This window comes from Rissa tridactyla, chromosome 8, assembly GCF_028500815.1.
Source record: "Rissa tridactyla isolate bRisTri1 chromosome 8, bRisTri1.patW.cur.20221130, whole genome shotgun sequence".
Classification (NCBI taxonomy): Eukaryota; Metazoa; Chordata; class Aves; order Charadriiformes; family Laridae; genus Rissa; species Rissa tridactyla.
This window is the reverse complement of record NC_071473.1, coordinates 8,175,996-8,195,642: the sequence shown is the minus strand read 5'-3', so window position 1 is coordinate 8,195,642 and position 19,647 is coordinate 8,175,996. Positions and strand designations below refer to the sequence as shown.

Here is a 19,647-nt window from a genome sequence, read left to right as displayed (position 1 = left end):
GGAGAGGCGTTAGGAGAAAATTAAAATTGCCGGGGAAAAAAAACAAAACAAAACAAAACAAAACAAAACAAAACAAAACAAAACACACAAACTTAAAGCAAGGTTTCAACGAAGCCTGGAGGAGCCACGACTCCTCTGGGAGCGACTCCAGCTGAAAGGAAGAAGGGAAGGGAGGGTTTGGATGCACCGTCGTGCAATGACAAGGGGGCGGGATGGGGCGGGACTGGGGCGGGGGGAGGCGGCGGGGCCGGTCCCGCTCTCAGCGGGGAGCGCTGCCGGAGCGGCGCGGGCGGCAGGTACGGAGGGACCGGGGGGGGGGAACCCGGGGAGAGGGAGAGGGGTCGGGGATGGCCGGTCCCTTCGGCCCCGAGCGGCCGCCGGAGGGATGCCCGCGGGCGAAGGGACCGGCTCGGTGGGGCAGGATCTGCTTAAGTTAGATAAAATGTCAGCATTTAAACGTTAATCCTGTTTTTCCCCCCCTGCATCTTGAAGTGGGGGATGCGCTTTTAAGCTACTTTTATAGAGGGAGAAAAATAAAGGGAGTCCTTTGTTGGTTTGGTTTTTTGGTTTGTTTTTTTTTTTTTTCGGGGTGGGGGGGAATTGGAATGTAAAACTTCAGTTCGGTCGCGGTGTCCCCCTGCACCGATACAGCCGGGGAGTCACCCGATCTCTGCCTGCTTTTCCAACATCGGCGCGGGTTTTCGCGCCCGTCAGGTATTCTGGATGTGCGCACTGTGCAGCCTGGTGTAGTCGTTCTTACGGCCCCCCATGGCAGGGGATTGGAACTAGATGATCTTTAAGGTCCCTTCCGACCTGAACCATTCTATGATTCTATGATTTAACCTCTGTTTGCACAGGGTTTTCTTTAATCTCCCTGCTAAAAGGGTATGGAAGCAAACCACAGCGCACTCAGTATTTGTGGGAAAGGTGGCATCCACCCCAGGCTGCTGCCTCCCGGGTGAGGGCAGAGGATGCTCCCTCTCTGGGACACTGGCCTTATTGCAGAATAAGAGATCTGCGGGCGTGGAGGGAGTTGCAGAGGAGTTTTGCTCCTCTCTAAGTTCCAGGATTCACGTTGTTCATTGCACAAGCAGCGGAGTTAACTCTCAGAAATGTGACCTTACTGGCACGTGAGGAGTAAGGCTTGTCATCGTCCTAGGAGACAGCGACATCACGGGAAACACAGGCAGGGGAAAAAGGGATGGAGCGTCTAACATACAGTACAGAGAGTCAGGCAAATGCTGTCTAAACTTCCAGACTGTAAATACTCTTCGAGTGCTGTACGCATGCCTGTTGGGATTAGACACACGGAGGCGCCTGCGTGAATTGGGGCGGCTGTGGGTGTCTGACCTGGTGGCTGCGAGCGGCCACCGCTCTCTCGTCACACACAACGGCGAGGCAAAGCATCTGCCGGGCACCCTGTGACCCCGGGCTCAGGAAGGGCTTTTATTGCCCGCTGAGATGTTTCTGCTCCATTTTTCTTTTTCAACTGCCAACCTGTAAACCGGTGATATAATAAAAACATTTCCTCTAATTTGCAAAAATACCACTGGATAGCATAAATGTTTTCTCTAGGAAAATGAGGTCTTTTCATCAGGCTCTGGAGAAGATGGCAGATGAACAGTTGATGATCAAAGAGGAATGACTGTTGTGTGTCCCAGCAGAGAAAGTACTGAATAATTGCAGTATCAGGCCCGGTAGTGTTGGAGTGGTTTTGCAGCCAAGGTACCACCCTGGAGCTTCCAGGAGCGTGCTGAGTTTTGCTTATGTCTTTATTTCCTTTAAGTGGCAATTGCCCTAGGAAAACCCCAGAGGAGGTTCAACACAGTCAACACAATCATTTCGTAACGTGGGAGTCTGATCTCACCCGTAAGGTGGAGGAGTTTCACCTGGGATGATGCTGGGATGATGCAGGGCTGGACCCACGGCTGCTGGGGGAAGGTGGGGACGCCTCCTTCGCAGCACAATGCAAACCACATCAGAACCAGGAGCAGGCTGCTTTTAGGACTGCTTCGGTCATCACGGGGATGCGGTACGGTCAGGAGAGGGGCATGTGGCACCCTGTGCACCACAGGGGTCTCTCGTGTCCCCGGGGTCGGCTCCTGACAGTCATTTTTGATGACACCAGGGTGCTGACAAGGGACAGCCCAGGGCAAAGCACGGCAGCAGGGAGGTGGCAAGGGAAGCAGCGGCGGTTCCCTGGAACCACCTGCAAAGGAGACAAAGTCAGTTCTTATCTGCACATTAAAGACCAGTTCTGCAAACAGAGCAGTGCGACAATAAAAAATGCAAAGGAGGAAGAGGAGTGAGGGAGCCTAACGGGCGCGTGTTCCCCTTCCCTGACCGAGGCCTTGGAAGTGGAGCAGCCAAACAAGAAATAAAACCAGTGAGCGGCAGCTGAGAGCTGCCAAGTGTCTGGGCCCTCGAGCAGCACACGCTGTGGCAGCAGGGACAGATTTTGTAACCGTGAGATTGCCCTGCGTGCCACACACCAGCAGGAGCCGGGCTGCGTGTCCATCCATCAAGGGGGAAGCACCTTGTGAGTCCCCAGCCCTGATCTCCTCGCCGGCTCCTGTCCCACCGCAGCCACCGCTCCCTTTCTCTGGTGGGAGTTTTGGGAAGGGGTGATGGTTGTCTGGAAGTCTTGCCGTCCCTCACTTGTCACTCCTCTGCTCCAGGTACAGCCCGCTGATGGGGAAGAACAGGACAGGCTCCAGGCTGGCACCAAAACCAGTACCAAACCCCCTCCGAACACCTAAAGCATCCGAGCACTGAGCATCTGTGCCCAGGGCAAGGAATCCCCCAAATAACAGAGGTTTTGGCTTCTAATCGGGCAAGGCGCCTTGCACAAAGGGGCTTTCAGCAGCGAGAAAGAAACAAGAAGTCTATTTGGAAACATTCTGGAAATAAAGGTAAGAAGAAAACTCTTAAAGTGAGAAAAAAGATTGGAAAAAAAGTCATCCGACTACAGTCAAGCGCAGCTTTTGCTTAATGCCACATTTCTTTTCTTGAACGGCCTGTTTAAAAGCACAGCTTATGCCTAAAGGAAGAGTAAACCCGAGTCCTTCACCCTGCTGCTGTGTTAAGATGTCCCTTGCAAAACCTGGGACTGTCTGCTTGGCTGTATTGCCAGCACACCTTTGCTAGCCTGGTTATTGAATTTTGGGATCTGTGTGTTTTCATGGCGGGGTGGGGATGCTGCAGGCATCCTGCCTGAGGATGCCCTTCCAGCCGTCCCCATCCCCATCCCTCTGCCTGTGCTCCCACTGACAGGTGTCCCGTGGGACCATGGGATGGAGCAGTGCTTGGAAAGAACAGGTCCAGTAGCTTTGACACTGGGGGGAAAAAAGTTCTGAACCCGTTCAAAACATACCTAAAAACTAGTTTAGCCTTATTTTCCACCATGTGGCCTGAATCTGACTTTAAAATGTGAAAATGCTGCCCTTCAGCACAGTGTTTGTATGGTTGGTGATGTGAAGAGATAAAGCGATCTAGAAGGCACTCCAGTCTTTGCTCAAAACTGATTTGGAGCTGGTCTTCCTTTCCAAGGACAGCGTCTTCCCCTTGCTATCGCTAGCAAGCATACCGTGGCTTTGCAAAGAGCACTCATTTAAATGGAAATAAATTCAAGGTGGAGAACAAGTGTGTCGATGACTCCTGCAAAACTGTGAACAGAGATAAAGCAGCATCAAAATTAGCTGTTCAGTATCTTTAACTTTACTCAGATATGAAAGTAGAGCTTTTACTCCGTGTGCGCTCCTCAACCTGTAAGCGTGAGTCTCACCATTGCCATCAGGGAGAACAAAAGCTAAACTTCAGCCTCGGGAAGCAGTTTTAAAAGAAATAACAACTTCTTCCAGCAATGTCAGGTTGATGAGCAACCCGCAAAGATCTGTAGGACAAACTGGGATGCCTCCGTGGCAGGTCTCAGCCTCTCGGCAGGAGCCCACGCTCCGTGTTTGGCCGGCGCGGGCCGTAACAGCCAAGCAAACAGACGCTGCAGGGCATGCGGCCAGTCAGGTCCAGCCGGGCCGGATTTTGCCCAGTGTGTTTTAAATTTTAATCTAATCTAAATCTTTTATTGGATTTCTTAAAAGGCGGAAAATATTTACTAGTTTGCCTTTGCTAGTCTCTCTGGATTTAAATGTATTTTGCCGCTGCTGTCCTGGGGCTGTGCCTGGAGAGGGGTTGGTGTTCACACGCGGCAGCAGAAAGCTCGGGCAGATGCGTCGTGTGTGTTTCACATAGAATCATAGAATTGTCAGGGTTGGAAGGGACCTTAAAGATCATCTAGTTCCAACCCCCTGCCCTGGGCAGGGACACCTCCCCCTAGATCAGGTTGCTCAGAGCCCCGTCCAGCCTGGCCTTAAAAACTTCCAGGGATGGGGCAGCCACAGCTTCTCTGGGCAACCTGTTCCAGTGTCTCACCACCCTCGTGGTGAAGAACTTCTTCCTAACGTCTAATCTGAATCAACCGATCTCTAGTTTTGATCCATTCCCTCAAGTCCTACCATTACTCGACGTTCTAAAAAGTCCCTCACCAGCTTTTATACATCTTCCCTCCAGCCGCGGGTAACTAAGCAGAGGCTGACAGCGTTCCTCCTGATTTCATTATAGTCCTGCCCAAAAGGCAGCGAGCATCTGATGCAATGTAAGCTGTGAATAAACCTTTCTGCAGGCAGCAGGGGGTGAGAACCTCTGTGGCACGAGTTGACAGAGGATGAGCCAACGATGAGCTGGTGGGTTGGGGGTCCGGCAGGTCTGAGTCCCAGGAAACGTGTTCCTTGGAGAATAAAAGGCTTTCACATGAGAGTAGAGCCTGCCCTCAAATCTTGGAGGGAAGCAGCAGTTTCTTCTTTCCAAAGCGCTCTCCCATGGAGACCTCATGGTGTTAGGCTACGTCTAACATGACATGCAATAGGGCGTGCAATGAAAGTCGTCGTCTCTCTTTGCATCATGGGGTGAGACATCACAAAATCTATTGGTTTTATACTTTTATCAAACTGTCTATATACTACTCAGGAGATTTTGCAGATTTGGCCAATAAATCAATGAATCGGTATTACCTTTTTTTTTGAAAAGTGAGAAAGAGACAGTTGCTCCCACTCCCCAAGAGGGCTTTGCGCACCTTTCAGCTTCTTCTTGTACCTTTGGTAGTAGTCGATCTACAAGTAACTTCATGGTAATCTAGTTTCTGCATTGCTGAGTGCTGCTCATTAGGGAAATATCGCTGTATTATTTCAGCGCTCTTTCTTCTAGGATGCTGAGTTACACGCAGCATTAATCTTTAATTCTGTTCTCCCGCAGTTTAAATCAGAGAAATGTTCTAAGCAGCTGACTCGGGTTTGTTTTGAAATCCTGCCTCAGGATATTAAGATTTAGTAACACAAATTCTCACCTTAAAATAGCAGCACAAAATGTTCTATTTACTCACAATATGAATGTAAAATATGCAGCATCCCTCACATGAGCGGGGGAAGCATACCGATAGTATCTGAAAGACAAAGGAATTTGGTGAAAAAAACACAATCCGTTTTCCTTCCTCTGGCGGGCAGCAGCACCGAGCAGCATTCCTGGTCCTGGGAAAGGTGCTGCTGGTTCCAGGTCCTCTTCTCCTGCCCCCTCTGATAGCCTGGTGCACTGTAATACTTTTTACTTTGAAGAAAAATTGTCTTAAGCCCCATATTAGCTTGAAACCTAAACACCGTGAGCCTGAATTCTACCTGAAACCAGCTTGTGCGTGTACTGCTTGGTCCATCTAACGTTGGCAAAGGTTTCAGATGATGTTGGAGATATACCAGCTTGCACACAAAACACCGACTTCCTAAAAAGTTGTCTTTCTATTTACTGCAACGTCTGCAGGGCCCCCCAGCGGTGCCAGTCCTTGGGCAGGTCACCGCAGGCACAGCCATATCCAGCAGGTCCAAGTCATTTAACTCTTGTGAGGCCAAAACCGACCCTAGAAGGGACAGGACAAGAATATTCACCACTTTTGGAACTGCGGAGCACAAACCTCCCCCTTGTACCCTCTCAGGAGGACTCCATGCCATTCCCCTGCCACGGCGTGGCCCTGCAGAACATCTGCCCTGAGTTTCTCCCGGGCTATAAAACCACGGTCGTGCCGTCACATAACTACTCCACCTTTGCTTTGCTGACCATACAAGTGTACTTGGTGTAATACAAACCCTGCCTCTCAGATTAGCTGTTTTGATGTCTCCTCTCCCACCTGCAGACAGCAGCATGAACCTGAAGAAGTACTTCGTTCGGGCGCTGCACCGCCTGCAGAAGGGCCCTGGCTACACCTACAAGGAGCTGCTGGTCTGGTACTGCGACAACACCAACACCCACGGCCCGAAGCGCATCATCAAAGAGGGGCCCAAGAAGAAATTAATCTGGTTCTTCCTAACCTTGCTCTTTGCCTCTCTGGTCTTCTGGCAGTGGGGTATCCTCATCAACACCTACCTCTCCTACAACGTCACCTCATCTCTCTCTATTGGCTTTAAGACCATGAAGTTCCCGGCGGTCACGGTCTGCAATGCCAACCCTTTCAAGTAAGTTTTTCTTTGCCTAATTGATTTATTTTTATACTGCTAGCATAAGGGACTGTGGGTCCGTTCCTGTCTCAGATATCATATTAATCAAAATGATCCTTTGACTCCCAAAGTGTCACTAAAAACCAAATAAAGGAGAACAATGTAAGGGTGAACGGCTCAGGTCCAGAGGAGCGTTCGTGTGCCTGCGAGTTCGCCTGCTTTTCCTTACTGTATCAGTTAATCTAATGATGGTTATTGCCTCCCTGCAAACTTTCCCTGGCTCAGGGAAAACTCGAAGTTCAACTCGCTTGTCACAATGAAAATCAGTCTCTCGATCTTTCCCCACAATTCCTTTCTTTCTCCTTCCTCGCCATGAACGTACCTCTTATCGCTCATGCTCCGGCCATTAAGAGCTGGTTAAACAGTCGTGTCTGCTGGGAGCTGCAGTGATATAACTCGATTGTAATTTCAGAGGAGCAACTGATTTTTGTTAGAGTTGCTTCAAATTTATATCCATGCAACAGTGTAGCCCAAGGCAAGATGCTCTCGACCAACACACAGGAATTTGGTTCTTTTTCTCTCTGCTTGCTAGAGAGGTTTTGCATAAACTATAGTGAATTACCGAAATACAACCAATTCGGTTCTGCACTGACAGAACACCGTTCACCGCCGCAGAACTCTCGCTGGTTTTCCTCTCGCTGTTTATCCTCCCACTGTTTATCCTCCAGCTGGTTTTCCAGATGGCTGGAGGCTGCTGGGATGCCCGTGTCCCAAATGGCCATGCACTGCATGGAAGCTCCCATCGTTCTCCAGTAAATCTTTAGGCAGGGATCTGAGCTCCCCAGGAAGGTCCAGGCCAGCGGAGCAACAGAGGAGCTGCTGCATGTCCCCACAACCTTAACATCGCTTGGTAACTGCTCTTTGTCCTGCAGATACTCAGAGGTGAAGCATCTGCTGAAAGAACTGGACAGGCTTATCGAGGCGGCGCTGGAGAGGATCCTGCAGCCCACACCAGGGAACAGCAGCGAGAACATCTCCCCGCCGCTCGACCTGGAGCTCTGGCACCAGATACCCCTGGTCCTCATCGACGAGCACGACAAAGACAACCCCGTCATCCTGGACATCTTTGAGAGCAACCAAGGCGCTGCGGGCAACCAAAGCACTGCAGGCAACCAAACCACTGCGGGCAATGAAACCACTGCGGGCAACCAAACGGCTGTGGGCAATGAAACCGCCGTGGGCAACCAAACGGCTGCGGGCAATGAAACCGCTGTGGACAACCAAACGGCTGCGGGCAATGAAACCGCCGTGGGCAACCAAACGGCTGCGGGCAATGAAACCGCTGTGGACAACCAAACCGCTGCGGGCAACCAAACGGCTCCTCCGCCTGCCCCAGCCAATGCGACGTCGGAAGAGAAGAAGTACAAGCTGGCGGTGAAGCTGGTGAGAGGGGTCCCGCGGGAGGCAGACGGGGAGGGACAAGGGACGGGTAGCGCTGGGCATCTTGGCAGAGCTGCAGCATGGAGATCTCTTGATCTTGAAGAGTCTCTTCCTCACCAGCTGCCCGTGGCCGTTCTGCCTCGGTGCTCTGGTCCGGCTGGGCCGGGGCCCGGAGCTGCCCGTGCTGGCAGCACCCACAGTGCAGGGCACACAGAGCCCATGGGCAGTTTGCAAGTTATGGCACATTATTTCAATGCTGCAGAGCCATTCGCTTGGTTTTTTGAGGAAGGCAGCACAGAGACATCTTAAGACTTTTTAAATATCAGAGGGCTGTCTGATCCCCCGCAGATCCCCACGCAGCCAGACACCTGACCGAAGCTGCTGGATTTCTGCATACGGCAGGATCGTACCCTAAATATTCTTCCCTAAAGGAAAGGAAACTCAGCAAGGAGCCATGTTATGTTAGTCTGTGGTGAATTTTTCGTAGCTGCGTAACATCAGTATGATCAGCAGGTGCCCCACGGAAAAAAGGACTGACGGTGCATAGCAGCCCAGCACTGCATCAGAGGCATGGAGTGGATCCTGCCAGCAGGTCCGTCAGCCTCTGGCGAGAGGGATGCTGGAAAAGTTGGTGGGCAACGGGCAGTAACCGCGCTGTGCACAGCGTTGGTCAGTGGAGCCTGCCGGCGCGCAGGGGACAATGCTGTACATGCTCTGGGGTCGCCCAGCGCAGCCGGGGCAGAGGAGCTCCACACAGGCTCCCCGCCACCTTCACCAATTCCTTGGGTCCGGCACCCAAAATGCCAGGGAGAGGCTTCGGCTGCTGCCCCTGCCCCTCTCCTGCTGCGGTCCTCACACAGAGGCACATGGTGGTCTCACAACCCGCACCCTCTGCCCCATGGAGGCTCCAAGGACTCTGCCTGAACAGACCTTGGAAGCTGGGGCAACGCCAGCCTTATAGAATTGGCCAAAAAGTGATATTTTCTGTAAGCTTGCAGAGATAACGCTGGGACTGATGGAGAATCTGCCCAGCTGGGAAATCTCCCTGGGGAGGGACCCATCTGTAAGCACATACGGATGTGAGAGCCGGCTCCACGGCTCCTGTCTGGCCATACCTCCCTCGTTCCCCCGGGAGCAGCAGGCAGGGCTGGCACCAAGCCGAGCGTGCAGGGAGAGGGGGTGCACGCCATACATCTCTCCTGCTGTCCCCCCACATGGGACAGGCTCAGACCTGCCTGCTGTGTGTCCCCAGTGCAGCCATCAGGGCTCCGACAACTGCACCTACAGGAACTTCACCAGCGCGGCGCAGGCGGTGACGGAGTGGTACATTCTGCAGTCCACCAGCATCCTCTCCAAAGTCCCCCTGCAAGAGAGAATCAGGATGGGCTACCAGGCAGAAGACATGATCCTGGCGTGTCTCTATGGGGCCGAACCCTGCAACTACAAGTAGGTACATACCGAGCTCCCTGCCTTCTTCTGTGCCCTTTTCTGTCCCATCAGGAATGGTACAGGATGCTAAAGGCGTGACAGCCTTTTTCTTTTCTCTTTTTGAGGTATACATCAGTTGATAAAGAGATTTCTGCTGATCCTTAACTCTAACAACATTTCCCAGAAGGTTTCTGGATGTGATCATGGATGAAACGGGTTAATTTGGGATAGTGCTGGCTTGAGTATTATTTTGGATGGGCTGTTTTGCTCATAGTGTATCAATACCAACAGCATCCGTGGGACCTTCCCAGGGTATTTAGCGATACCCAGCTGCCAGCCCAGGTGCTGAGTCAGGGTACCCCTGGCACAACCCCCAGTTACAGCCCCCCCTCTTTTTACACAGGGCTCTGAGAAATGCATTTTAACCATCGTTATTTCTTGTGAACGCCGAATTTATATATACAGTTTTGAGAAACATGAGTGCACGCCAGCACCCCGGGCTGCAGGGAGTCCTGCCCCTTCTGCAAAGAGAGGAAGAGAGAATTAGTATCAAAGAACGAGAGATAACACCAGCCAGAAGCTGTCACCATTGCTCAGATCAAGCAATTATTTCTGTCTCATCTGTGTGACAGATGAGTCCTTTATGTTCCAACAAAGCGTTATCCCCAGTGGCCATGTCTCAGTACACACCGGTACCTTGCTTTGCTTTTTTTTTTTTCAAGAGCAGATTGATTGAAATTATATCAGCTGAAATTTCTATACAGGCGTTCAACAAACCAAGCAATTTAAAGTGAATCCCAGACCTAACCACCAAGCACCGGTCCCACCAGATTAATTCTTTTACCACCCTTTAGTCCTGCCTGAGAGTCACGGGTTTATGTGCATGATTCTTCCAGGAATTTCACCCAAATCTATCACCCAGACCATGGGAACTGCTACATCTTTAACTGGGGCATGGACGAAGAGGCTTTGAATTCTTCCAACCCCGGAGCTGAGTTTGGTAAGAGAGAGCTTTGCTAAGGGGGAGGGAGCTAAAGGAGCAGAAGAGCTGGGAGTTATCCTTTCTCTCAGTGGCCATTTCTGTCAGATATAACAGATTTATGATTTCTGTGTCTCTGGAGCGCTCCAGCAGGGAGTAACTTTTCCAGGAGGGGATAAACCCCTACAAGGGGAATGTGCCACGTAGAAACAAGTGATGCCACTACAGGTGTTACTTTGCAGAAGTGCAACATCTGGATAGCTGAAGTATCTGAGGCAACGTCTGAACATTCTATCAGATATTCCCATCCTGTGGATTCGCTGTCCTGTGTATTTATGCACATGCAAGGCTGCAATGGCAGCCAGACCCCGGCTTTTCCCCACAGAACGGAGGTTTTTGCGCACGGCGAGAAGAAAATGGACTCTTTTTTTTTTTTTTTCCCCAAAGACTCACATTTCGATACAATTCCTCTTCTGAGTGTTTTTTTCTGGTATCCCAGGGCTGAAGTTAATTCTGGACATCAGCCAGCAGGACTATATCCCCTACCTGTCATCCGCTGCTGGGGCCAGGCTCATGCTGCATCAACAGAAGAGCTTCCCCTTCCTTAAGGATCAGGGCATCTATGCAATGGCCGGGACGGAAACCTCCATCGGCGTGTTAGTGGTATGTGTGGCATTCCTCTAGAGCAGATTGTCTGAGAATAATGTTATCTGATGGGACTGCAACCAAGTTTGTTTTAAGTCTTGGCTGAACTGGCTCAAACCAAAAGAATCAAGGTATACGCTAGCTGGGGGCTGGAACGCTTTATGGAGACTTTTATGTAACTGTCCCAGCAAAGTGCTTTATTGAAGCCAAAATATTGAGCTCAGGTCATTGTTTCCTCTTCCTTTAGCATGCCAGAAGGTGCCTCGCTCTTGAACAGCCTCACCTGCCGCGATCCGGCCCTGGGGAATGGGCTGCTTCAGCTCTGCCGCCTATGATTCTTGGATTTTTTTTTCAAAGCCAGCGGGGAATACAGGAATTATAGAGTCTCTAGAAAACGGGCACCAGGGCCCTGGGGAGGAGCGCTAGCTGCTGAAGTTTGGTGTTTTCGGTTTTCTTTCAGGATGAACTGGAACGGATGGGCTATCCTTACAGCGACTGCACCATGAACGGGTCTGATGTCCCCGTAAAAAATCTCTATAGCCAATATAATACTTCCTATTCCATACAGGTAAAACACGGGTTTTGTTTAAATCAAACAAGGCTGTTTAGGAAACACCATCAAGGCAGTTGAAATCTTTGAGTAGCACGCAGGGTTCCTGGAGCATCAGCAATGCTAAAGTAGAAAGCATAACCTAAGTACAGGAACCTTCTTTTCTGGTAATAAACCACCACTTGAGTCTGAACGCTCAGTAGCCCCAGGTTTGGAAACTATCCCAGTGGATCCAGTGAAAATAACTGTGTATTGCAGGAGGAAGAGCTAACGATGCAGGTATTCAGACTTGCATCAAAAGATAAGGAACATTGCCTTGGCAGGCGGCACAGTTTAGCGTAATCTCCGGTTTTCATTCTCACACCAAAACAGCTCGTATGGCCAGGAAAGGGCATCGGCAGTTGATGTTCCCTTAGCCAGGTATGAATTTTGTTTCATTTTGAGAGGGAGGAAAGTGGTCGTTTCTGTCATTTTCTCAAAAGCCGAAACACAGCAAACCTCCCAGGGTCTCTGCTGTTACCCGGGACCCTGCCCTGTGTGACCTTCCAGCAAAGTGCTAATTTGCAGACAAAAAAGCAGGTATTTTTAGCTCCACATACGAGCACAGTTTAATGCTGGTCCTTTCCCGTGGCCTCAGAGCTCGGCTCCCCGAAGTGGAGGGTTCCCACTCATCCCGAAAACCAGGCAAAGCGAGCGCAGGGTGCGCCTGGGACGTTGGTCCCTTAAAACCTGCTGGTTCTTTGGTTTTTTCCCCCCTTTTTGACTGCTGGCGCCCCAAGGTGACAGAGCCAGCAGGTGCAGGGGAGAGCATCCGAAACAGGCTGAAACTCCCAACAGCTTTGGCTAATGCCAGTTCCTTAATAATGTGGGAAACACCGGGAAAAGACATCTTCCAGCGTGTCCAGTTGGGAACGCGGAGCGGCTCCCCTCTGCCGGCTGCCCACCAAAGCCACAGGAGGCTGCAGAGCAGGTTTTCTCCTTCAAAAAGAATAACTGCTCATGCCACACCATTAAGGCAATTAATTACTTTTTCAGCTGTGAGAATACCTTTCTTCCCCCCTACGATTTCTATGCTTGGCTGAAAGCTTTTAATTATAGGTAGATCAACCAGCAAGGGGTCGATCTAGTTGTTGGGTAGGCTGTAGTTGTTATCCATGTCCAACAGGCTAAGTTCTCTAAACTCAAGGGCTTGTTGAGCAATCCCCACAGCTGCGTGTGTTGCCGTAGCCAGGACAGCAGCGGGAACAGTCACTGCAGCTCTGGGAAGCTTTTGCTGTGACGTTAATGTGACACCTTTCACAGAATCACAGAATCACAGCATGGCAGGGGTTGGAAGGGACCTCTGGAGATCATCTAGTCCAACCCCTGCCAGAGCAGGGTCACCCAGAGCAGGTGGCACAGGAACGCGTCCAGGCGGGTTTGGAATGTCTCCAGAGACGGAGACTCCACCACCTCCCTGGGCAGCCTGTGCCAGGGCTCTGCCACCCTCAGGGTAAAGAAGTTCCTCCTCATGTTGAGGTGGAACTTCCTACGCTCAAGTTTGTGCCTGTTACCCCTTGTCCTGTCACTGGGCACCACTGAAAAGAGTCTGGCCTCATCCCCCTGACACCCACCCTTTAAGTATTGATAAGCATTGATGAGATCCCCCCTCAGCCGTCTTTTTTCCAGACTAAAAAGACCCAAATCCCTCAGCCTTTCTTCCTAAGAGAGGTGCTCCAGTCCCCTGATCACCTTGGTAGCCCTTTCCAGCAGTTCTGGTTCCTGCTGCTCGGGGCTCTCTGGAGAACTGTTGGGCTCCGGGGTTTAGTTTTTGTGCCCCATGACATTCCTCCCATGTGCAAAGCAGCTTGTATTTTGTGTACACAAGTCATATTTATCCCTGACAGGAGAGAAATATACAGGAGGGGTTCCTCTCCTGAACGTTCCTACTCTTTTTAAGCCTTTTAAGTCATTTTTTCACCCTGAAAATGCCTGCTCGTTTTGCGTGGGAAATGAAGACAGACCTTTGCCTTTTTCCTCACTTTAAAATCGGGATGAGAAAGTTGAGTGTTTGTAAACCTTGAATCTGTAGAAAAATATAGTGTAAACATGAAGCACTGGTTAATTTGTAACAGGCCATAACATAAGGGAGAAGCATTTCTGGAGGGTGGCAATAAGGAAAACATCAAAAGCATTTTGGGGATTATTTACAAGAGCCTGAAGAAGACACCCCAGACAAGTGGGAGGGCTTCGGTCTTAGCAGGGGGTTTTAACGTTCTTGCCTTTATATAATGAGAACAATCGGACCACTTTACCCTACTTTTTGAGATGCTTGTATAACGTTTCAGCAAATACTTGAAATGATTGCATTATTACTTAAAAGTTGCTAAATGCTGGCTGGAGTTCTGCGTCCACATAATTCACGTCACTTCAGAGACCTCTCAGCAAAATCGGGCTTTTCCATCCCTCCCCGATGGCGGCGAACTCTGTAAGCGTTCTGTATCGCACCGAAATTCTCGGGTTGTTCTACCTAGCTGGAGCTGTTAAATTTAATTATCTTTTCATAGACTCTGTTATTGCTTTGTGCGCTGGTTCATCCAGGATCCCGCTCCGATCTCAGGTGATTAGCGTCATGCCTCGCTGAGCTAACGGCAGCTGCCGAAGCCGCAGCGGCAATCCTTCCAAGGAGAGAAGCAGATGCACAAGATAGGATAATTTGTATTTCTAAAACCTGCTCTTTATGTTGAAGTATTTTTAGAGTCCCGGCTTTAAAGTGGAAACCAGCCCTTTTTTGGTACGCCGTATAAAGCCCGGAGACAACAGCAGCGTCTATGGATGTAACAGAATGTTTTTATTCCTTTTTGGAAACTCCTTATTACTTCCACGAAGCCCTAAATAGTTAAGAAATGAGCAGTTTCTTGTGTGACTGGGAGCAGGCACTGAGTTCCCTTCTGCTCCCGCGAGGTGACTTACCCGCCGGCAGCTCACAACCGGGACGTACCTTAAAATCTGGAGGAGCAGCAGTAAAAATGCGTCACAAAGAGAACCCTAACTGCAGCGCAACTCTGCGCGCGGCAGCTTATCCGCTCGCCTCCTCTCACCATTGTAAAGGGAGTGTGATTTGTGCCGCCCGGGATGCTCAGGGCACACTGGAGGATGGGATCATGCCGTCACGCAGGGATGGGATGGGATCACGACATCGTGCAGGGGTGGGCTCCGGCAGCACCCGCTCCCTCTGCGGCTTCGACCTTCTCTGTGTACAGCCACAAAATCCTCTGTTCAACGCAAAAGCGAGAAAATACCTCAGAGCCGAGTAATTCTCACAGCCAGTGTAGACTCTGGCAGCACAGAGGCGGGCAGGGGGGTTCAGCCCGCGTCTAAGCAGCTCCGTCTTCCCTTTTTCAGGCTTGCCTGCGCTCTTGTTTCCAAAATCACATGATTGAAATCTGTGGATGTGGTCACTATATGTTTCCTTTACCTGAAGGGGTAAATTATTGCAATAACGAAGATAACCCAGGTTGGGGTAAGAACACGAACAACACTCATTGCAGAGCCTTCCCAGGGTCCCGGCAGGCAGGAGGGGCGGGAGCTATTATATTTATTGCTATTATAAATGCAACAGGTGAATGGCTTTGGCTTTTGTACAGTTTCCCCATGGCCGTTGGCGTCAGTGTTGGGGGAGAAGGGGTGAAATCTTGGTCCTGGCCACGGGCTGAGGGACCTCAGCTTCCGCGCTGCCCCAGGGCAGGTCTCTCCCAGACGGCTGCCTCCAGCCGGGGCAGGTAATGGGAGCCTCTGGGTACCAAAGGAAGAGGAAAAGGGGTGATGCTCCAGGCCTCTGTGCCTGAAGAGTTCAGAGACAAACTGGTCCGAGCAGGGGCAATGGGCTCCCGCGAGGATGAGTATGGCTGGGGGGGAAAACGGTGTTCCCTGGGCAAGCAGAGGCCGGCAGCAGCTGCCCTCCTACCCCTGCAGGGCTGTGCCGAAAACACTGACACCGGGCAAGCTGACTCCGTAGAAACTGCCTGCAGAAAATTAAAATGTATTTTTAATTTATTATTCAATTGCGTGGCCGCTTTGCCCGAGTTTCTCAAGGAAAGGAAGGTTGGAGGGGAAGACAGCAAACCTGCGGAGCAGGCTCGTAGCTAAATATCTATTTTATTAAATGAAATTGATATAATCCAGTAAGCGGGGTCTTTATCTAAACAGATGCTTTGATTTTTTTGTTTTCACCAAACAGCATATTGCTATTCGTCACTGAGATCAAGTATAAGACACAGGCAGATTTGTATCGACTCTTGTAAGGAAACGTGCAAGTAAGTACCTACGCCATTTCTGGCAGCTGTAAAGGCGGAGGGGATCCTGCGTTTCCTCTCCCATCAATTCTGACCTTTCTAAAATGGCAGCAAATCACGCAGGGCTGCTTTTCTGCACGAGAACTGAAGTTCCAGTGACTTCAGGGGAGGGGAAACTTCTGTACCAATGCTCTCCTTTCCTCTCTCCAGCGACACGCAGTACAAGATGACCATCTCCATGGCAGACTGGCCCTCAGAAGCTTCGGAGGTAACACCGACTTCTTGTTTTGAAACGTTCATTAATAATTACCTGTTCTTAGCCACGTGAATCACCCAGTATTTTCAGAGCTAATGTCCGGGTGGCAAGTGCCTCTTTGCTAAATTACACATTTTCAGCGTCCAGGGAAACAGCAGCCGCCAGGGCACGAGACGGGAGGAGGGACCACCCCCGCGGCGGCGCCTCCTCCCCGGGGGTCCCGCACCAAGAAGACCCTTGGGTTCCTGCCCTGGGGGTGCCCAGAGAGGATGCTTCCGCTCGGTTCTGACTAAACGTTGTTTTCCTAGGACTGGATTTTCCATATTCTGTCTTATGAAAGGGATATGTCAACAAATGTGACTCTGGACAGGTAAGCGAAAGGAACAACCGCTTTATCTTCTCCATTGAGCCTGTTAACATCGGATTAACATGAGCCTTGGCCATGGGCCAGAGCACACGTGTGCTAATGCAAAGGGAGGGCAAGATCTGGCGGGACATCTTCCATGTTTGCCTGGAAGATACATCAAGGGAACCTGAAATGCGCTTCGTGCGTATCCTCTGCTCTCCAGAGTGACAATCTGGGTCAGACAAACTCACACATGCAGTTAAGGTGAAATCGGCGTTAAGCGCAGCACCTCGCATCGGCCCCAGGCCGGTCTGGAGTCTGGAGGCTCTCGAGCTAGGAACCACCAGGGTCCAGCTCCTGGATCATAACGTTCGTCCCTTCATACTGCTCTGAATCTGCCAACAGCAGTGGCAGCAGGGGGGATGCACCAAAATCAGGGCAGCTGCTCAGTTACCCTTTGAGAACCTAAACCCTGAATTAGGGAGAAAAGAGGAGATTTTTTCCCCAAAGGGAAAAAAAAACACCAGAGAAGCAGGAAATGGCTTCACAGACTAAGCCCCCTGTACGGCAGTCGGCGGCGATGCAGCCGCTCTGTGCGCGCACACGGGAACACGAGGTGCAGGGCACCGAGGGGGGGCGACAGCCCCTCTGGACCAGCCAGGGCAGTTGGGAAAAGCAATGCAAACAGCCCCAGAGCAGCTTCCAGATGCTTCTTCAGGAGGAACTTCAGAACCACATCTTTCCCCTTCGAAGTCAGTGGCACTTTTTGACTTTTTCCATGTGCCCGGCAGACGTTTCGGTGGACACCCATGAGCCGCTCCGGCCGGGCTGTGTGCGGCCCTTCCCACGGGCAGCCCTTGGAGTGGAGGCGCGGGATGCCCACGGCCCGGCTCTGCTCTGAGCTGCCGTTTGTCCCTTACAGAAACGGGATCATCAAGCTGAACATTTACTTCCAGGAGTACAACTACCGCACCATCTCGGAGTCTGCCGCCACGACGGTGAGTGCCACCTCCCCTCCCCAATGGCCGGCGCCGGGCAGGTCACTGCGAAGCAGCACCAGGGAGCACCCACGAGGCGAGGGGCTCGGCAGGGAGAAGCTGGGGGCCCTGCTCCGGCACACAGGGTGGTCGGTGGGGGCTGATGAGGGACCAGGCTCCGCCGCCTCGGCTCACTCCCCTCTCCTCCCCGCAGATCGTCTGGCTGCTGTCGAGCCTGGGAGGCCAGTTCGGGTTCTGGATGGGGGGCTCCGTGCTGTGCCTCATCGAGTTTGGGGAAATCATCATCGACTCGCTGTGGATCACCATCATTAACGTGATCGGCTGGTGCAAGGGCCTGAAGCAGAAGCGGGCGCAGGCGCGGTACCCGGACGCGCCCCCGACGGTGTCGGAGCTGGTGGAGGCTCACACCAACCTGGGCTTCCAGCACGAGGATGGGGGTGCCCTCCCCAGGGACGAGGCGTTGCCCCCCGAGCCTGGCACCCCCCCGCCCAACTACGACTCGCTGCGTGTCCAGCCCCTCGATGTCCTCGGTCCCGACAGCGACGCAGAAACCGAGTGAGCAGCGCACCCCCTGACTGCCCAACGGCTGCCATCACTGTGCTCAGTTTGCCACTTGCTGAGTGATCTTCTACTCTCTATCAAAATTAGGAAGGAACTAAAAACCCCTGGCTGTCCTCCCCTCCCCGACCGTCCCCTGTGAAGAAGCTCTGTCTAATAAACCCCGTAATAAACCTCCTAAAGTCAGTGTCAGGCTCTGGCTTTAGTGTGTAGAGCTTGTACACATCAGTATTGCTATATAATCGTTAGTCACCGTTTCTTTTTAAGACACGGGTGGGAAGCGCTCCTTAGTGACAAGAGTGGGGTGGTGGCAGCCACGGAGGGCTGTGGCCGGGGGCCGAGGGAGGGTTGTGGCCACGCTGGCAGGCGGTGCTGGGGGGAGGCCAGGACGTCCTGATGGTGGATGCACGGCCGTGGCCTGGTGGATGCTGAGACACGGCACAGTGTGTGCTGCGCCGTGGGCCGGACCCTGGGGTTGGGACCCAAGCTGCTTTGGACTTCTGAGGTCGCAGCATTTCCACTCCTCAACAACCACAACGGAAAGAGAGTGAAAGAAAACAGTCCCTTTGCTTCTGGAGCCCTGGATGCTCCGTTGGTGTTTGCTGCTCAGGATTTATAAACGCTCACACCGCAGGTGGGCACGGCTCTTAATGTGTCCGAGATAAATACCCCAGCCTCCATAAAGACTCAGGTGTGGGGAGGAAGCGCCCGGCTGTTCAACAGTACCACTCCTGGCAATAAATAAATAAAAAAGTTGCCTTTAAGTTTCCTGTTGGCAGCGGGTGCAGTTCAGCGCTGGCAAGAGGCTGATGGCAGCGGCTTGTGCGGAGGAGGTGCTGCGCTCGCCCCAGCACAGGGACAAGCTGGGGTGGGGGGCGTTTGGTGGTCCCTGTGGGCCTGGGCTGAGCGACGCAGAGAGCTCACCCGGCCCCCGGCTTTCCCAGGAGCCCATCACAACCCACCTGGACTTGCCTTAGTGAAGTACTTTTGTAAAACTTCAAGAGGAAACATGATTGTGTGGTTAAATCATGGGACCGGGGAACACGATGTCCTGGGCACGGCGCCCAGCGTGGCGTGAGCATGGGGCAGCGAGGGGGGTCCACGCTCCTTCTCCGCTTGAAGGTCCCCAAGCGCACGGTGCTCCGGGGCAGAGCCGCTGGGGCAGAGTGTGATGAGGGTCTCTCCATCTCCCCTCGGCGGCGGTGGAAGCGGTGGGTCTAGTTGCTGAAGACCACCACGAGCAGGACCAAGGAACTGGGGGATGATCTGCCGGATGAGATGCCGCGCCACGTTGAGGGCACTTCTGTGTTCAAAACTCACTGAAAAAGTCAAACCCTGAAGTACTGGTGTATAGCTGCTCTAACACTGCTGCAGTAGCTACAAGATAATAATGCGTAGAGTATCTGCAGCCTTAATTTTATGAGTTGATTCATGAATTTTTAAAATTTTATGGCAACTTAAACTAAAGGTTTGGTTTTCTGTTACTTCTGATATCTGAATTTTTTACAGACATTTTCCAATTTCACTTGGTCATCATAAGAACAAGAAGCTTAACCCCATTTTAAAAATTAAATTCAGATTCTTAAATAACAAAATAGCTTTGGAAATCACCTTCTCAGCCCATTTGGGTTTTCTGCTGT

At 51.7% G+C, this 19,647-nt stretch overlaps 1 protein-coding gene across 3 annotated transcripts; it reads left to right on the top strand.

Moving 5' to 3' along the window:
- The first annotated feature begins 259 nt into the window (after nt 1-259).
- SCNN1B (sodium channel epithelial 1 subunit beta) lies at nt 260-18,196 on the top strand. 3 transcript variants are annotated; one of them, XM_054213232.1, is made up of 15 exons: nt 2,402-2,539; nt 2,679-2,912; nt 6,233-6,323; nt 6,439-6,551; nt 7,466-7,976; nt 9,226-9,419; nt 10,298-10,401; nt 10,880-11,043; nt 11,486-11,593; nt 14,960-15,077; nt 15,795-15,870; nt 16,060-16,117; nt 16,414-16,475; nt 17,374-17,449; nt 17,643-18,196. In XM_054213232.1, exons 4-15 carry the CDS (start codon nt 6,508-6,510, stop codon nt 18,006-18,008), a joined length of 1,881 nt encoding a protein of 626 aa, XP_054069207.1. In that variant the 5' UTR covers nt 2,402-2,539; nt 2,679-2,912; nt 6,233-6,323; nt 6,439-6,507; the 3' UTR covers nt 18,009-18,196. The 3 variants fall into 3 exon arrangements, with proteins under 3 accessions (XP_054069205.1, XP_054069207.1, XP_054069204.1); XM_054213230.1 differs by lacking the exon at nt 2,402-2,539 and adding an exon at nt 260-296 and having other exon boundaries at nt 6,233-6,551; XM_054213229.1 differs by having other exon boundaries at nt 6,233-6,551.
- The last annotated feature ends 1,451 nt before the right edge of the window (nt 18,197-19,647 follow it).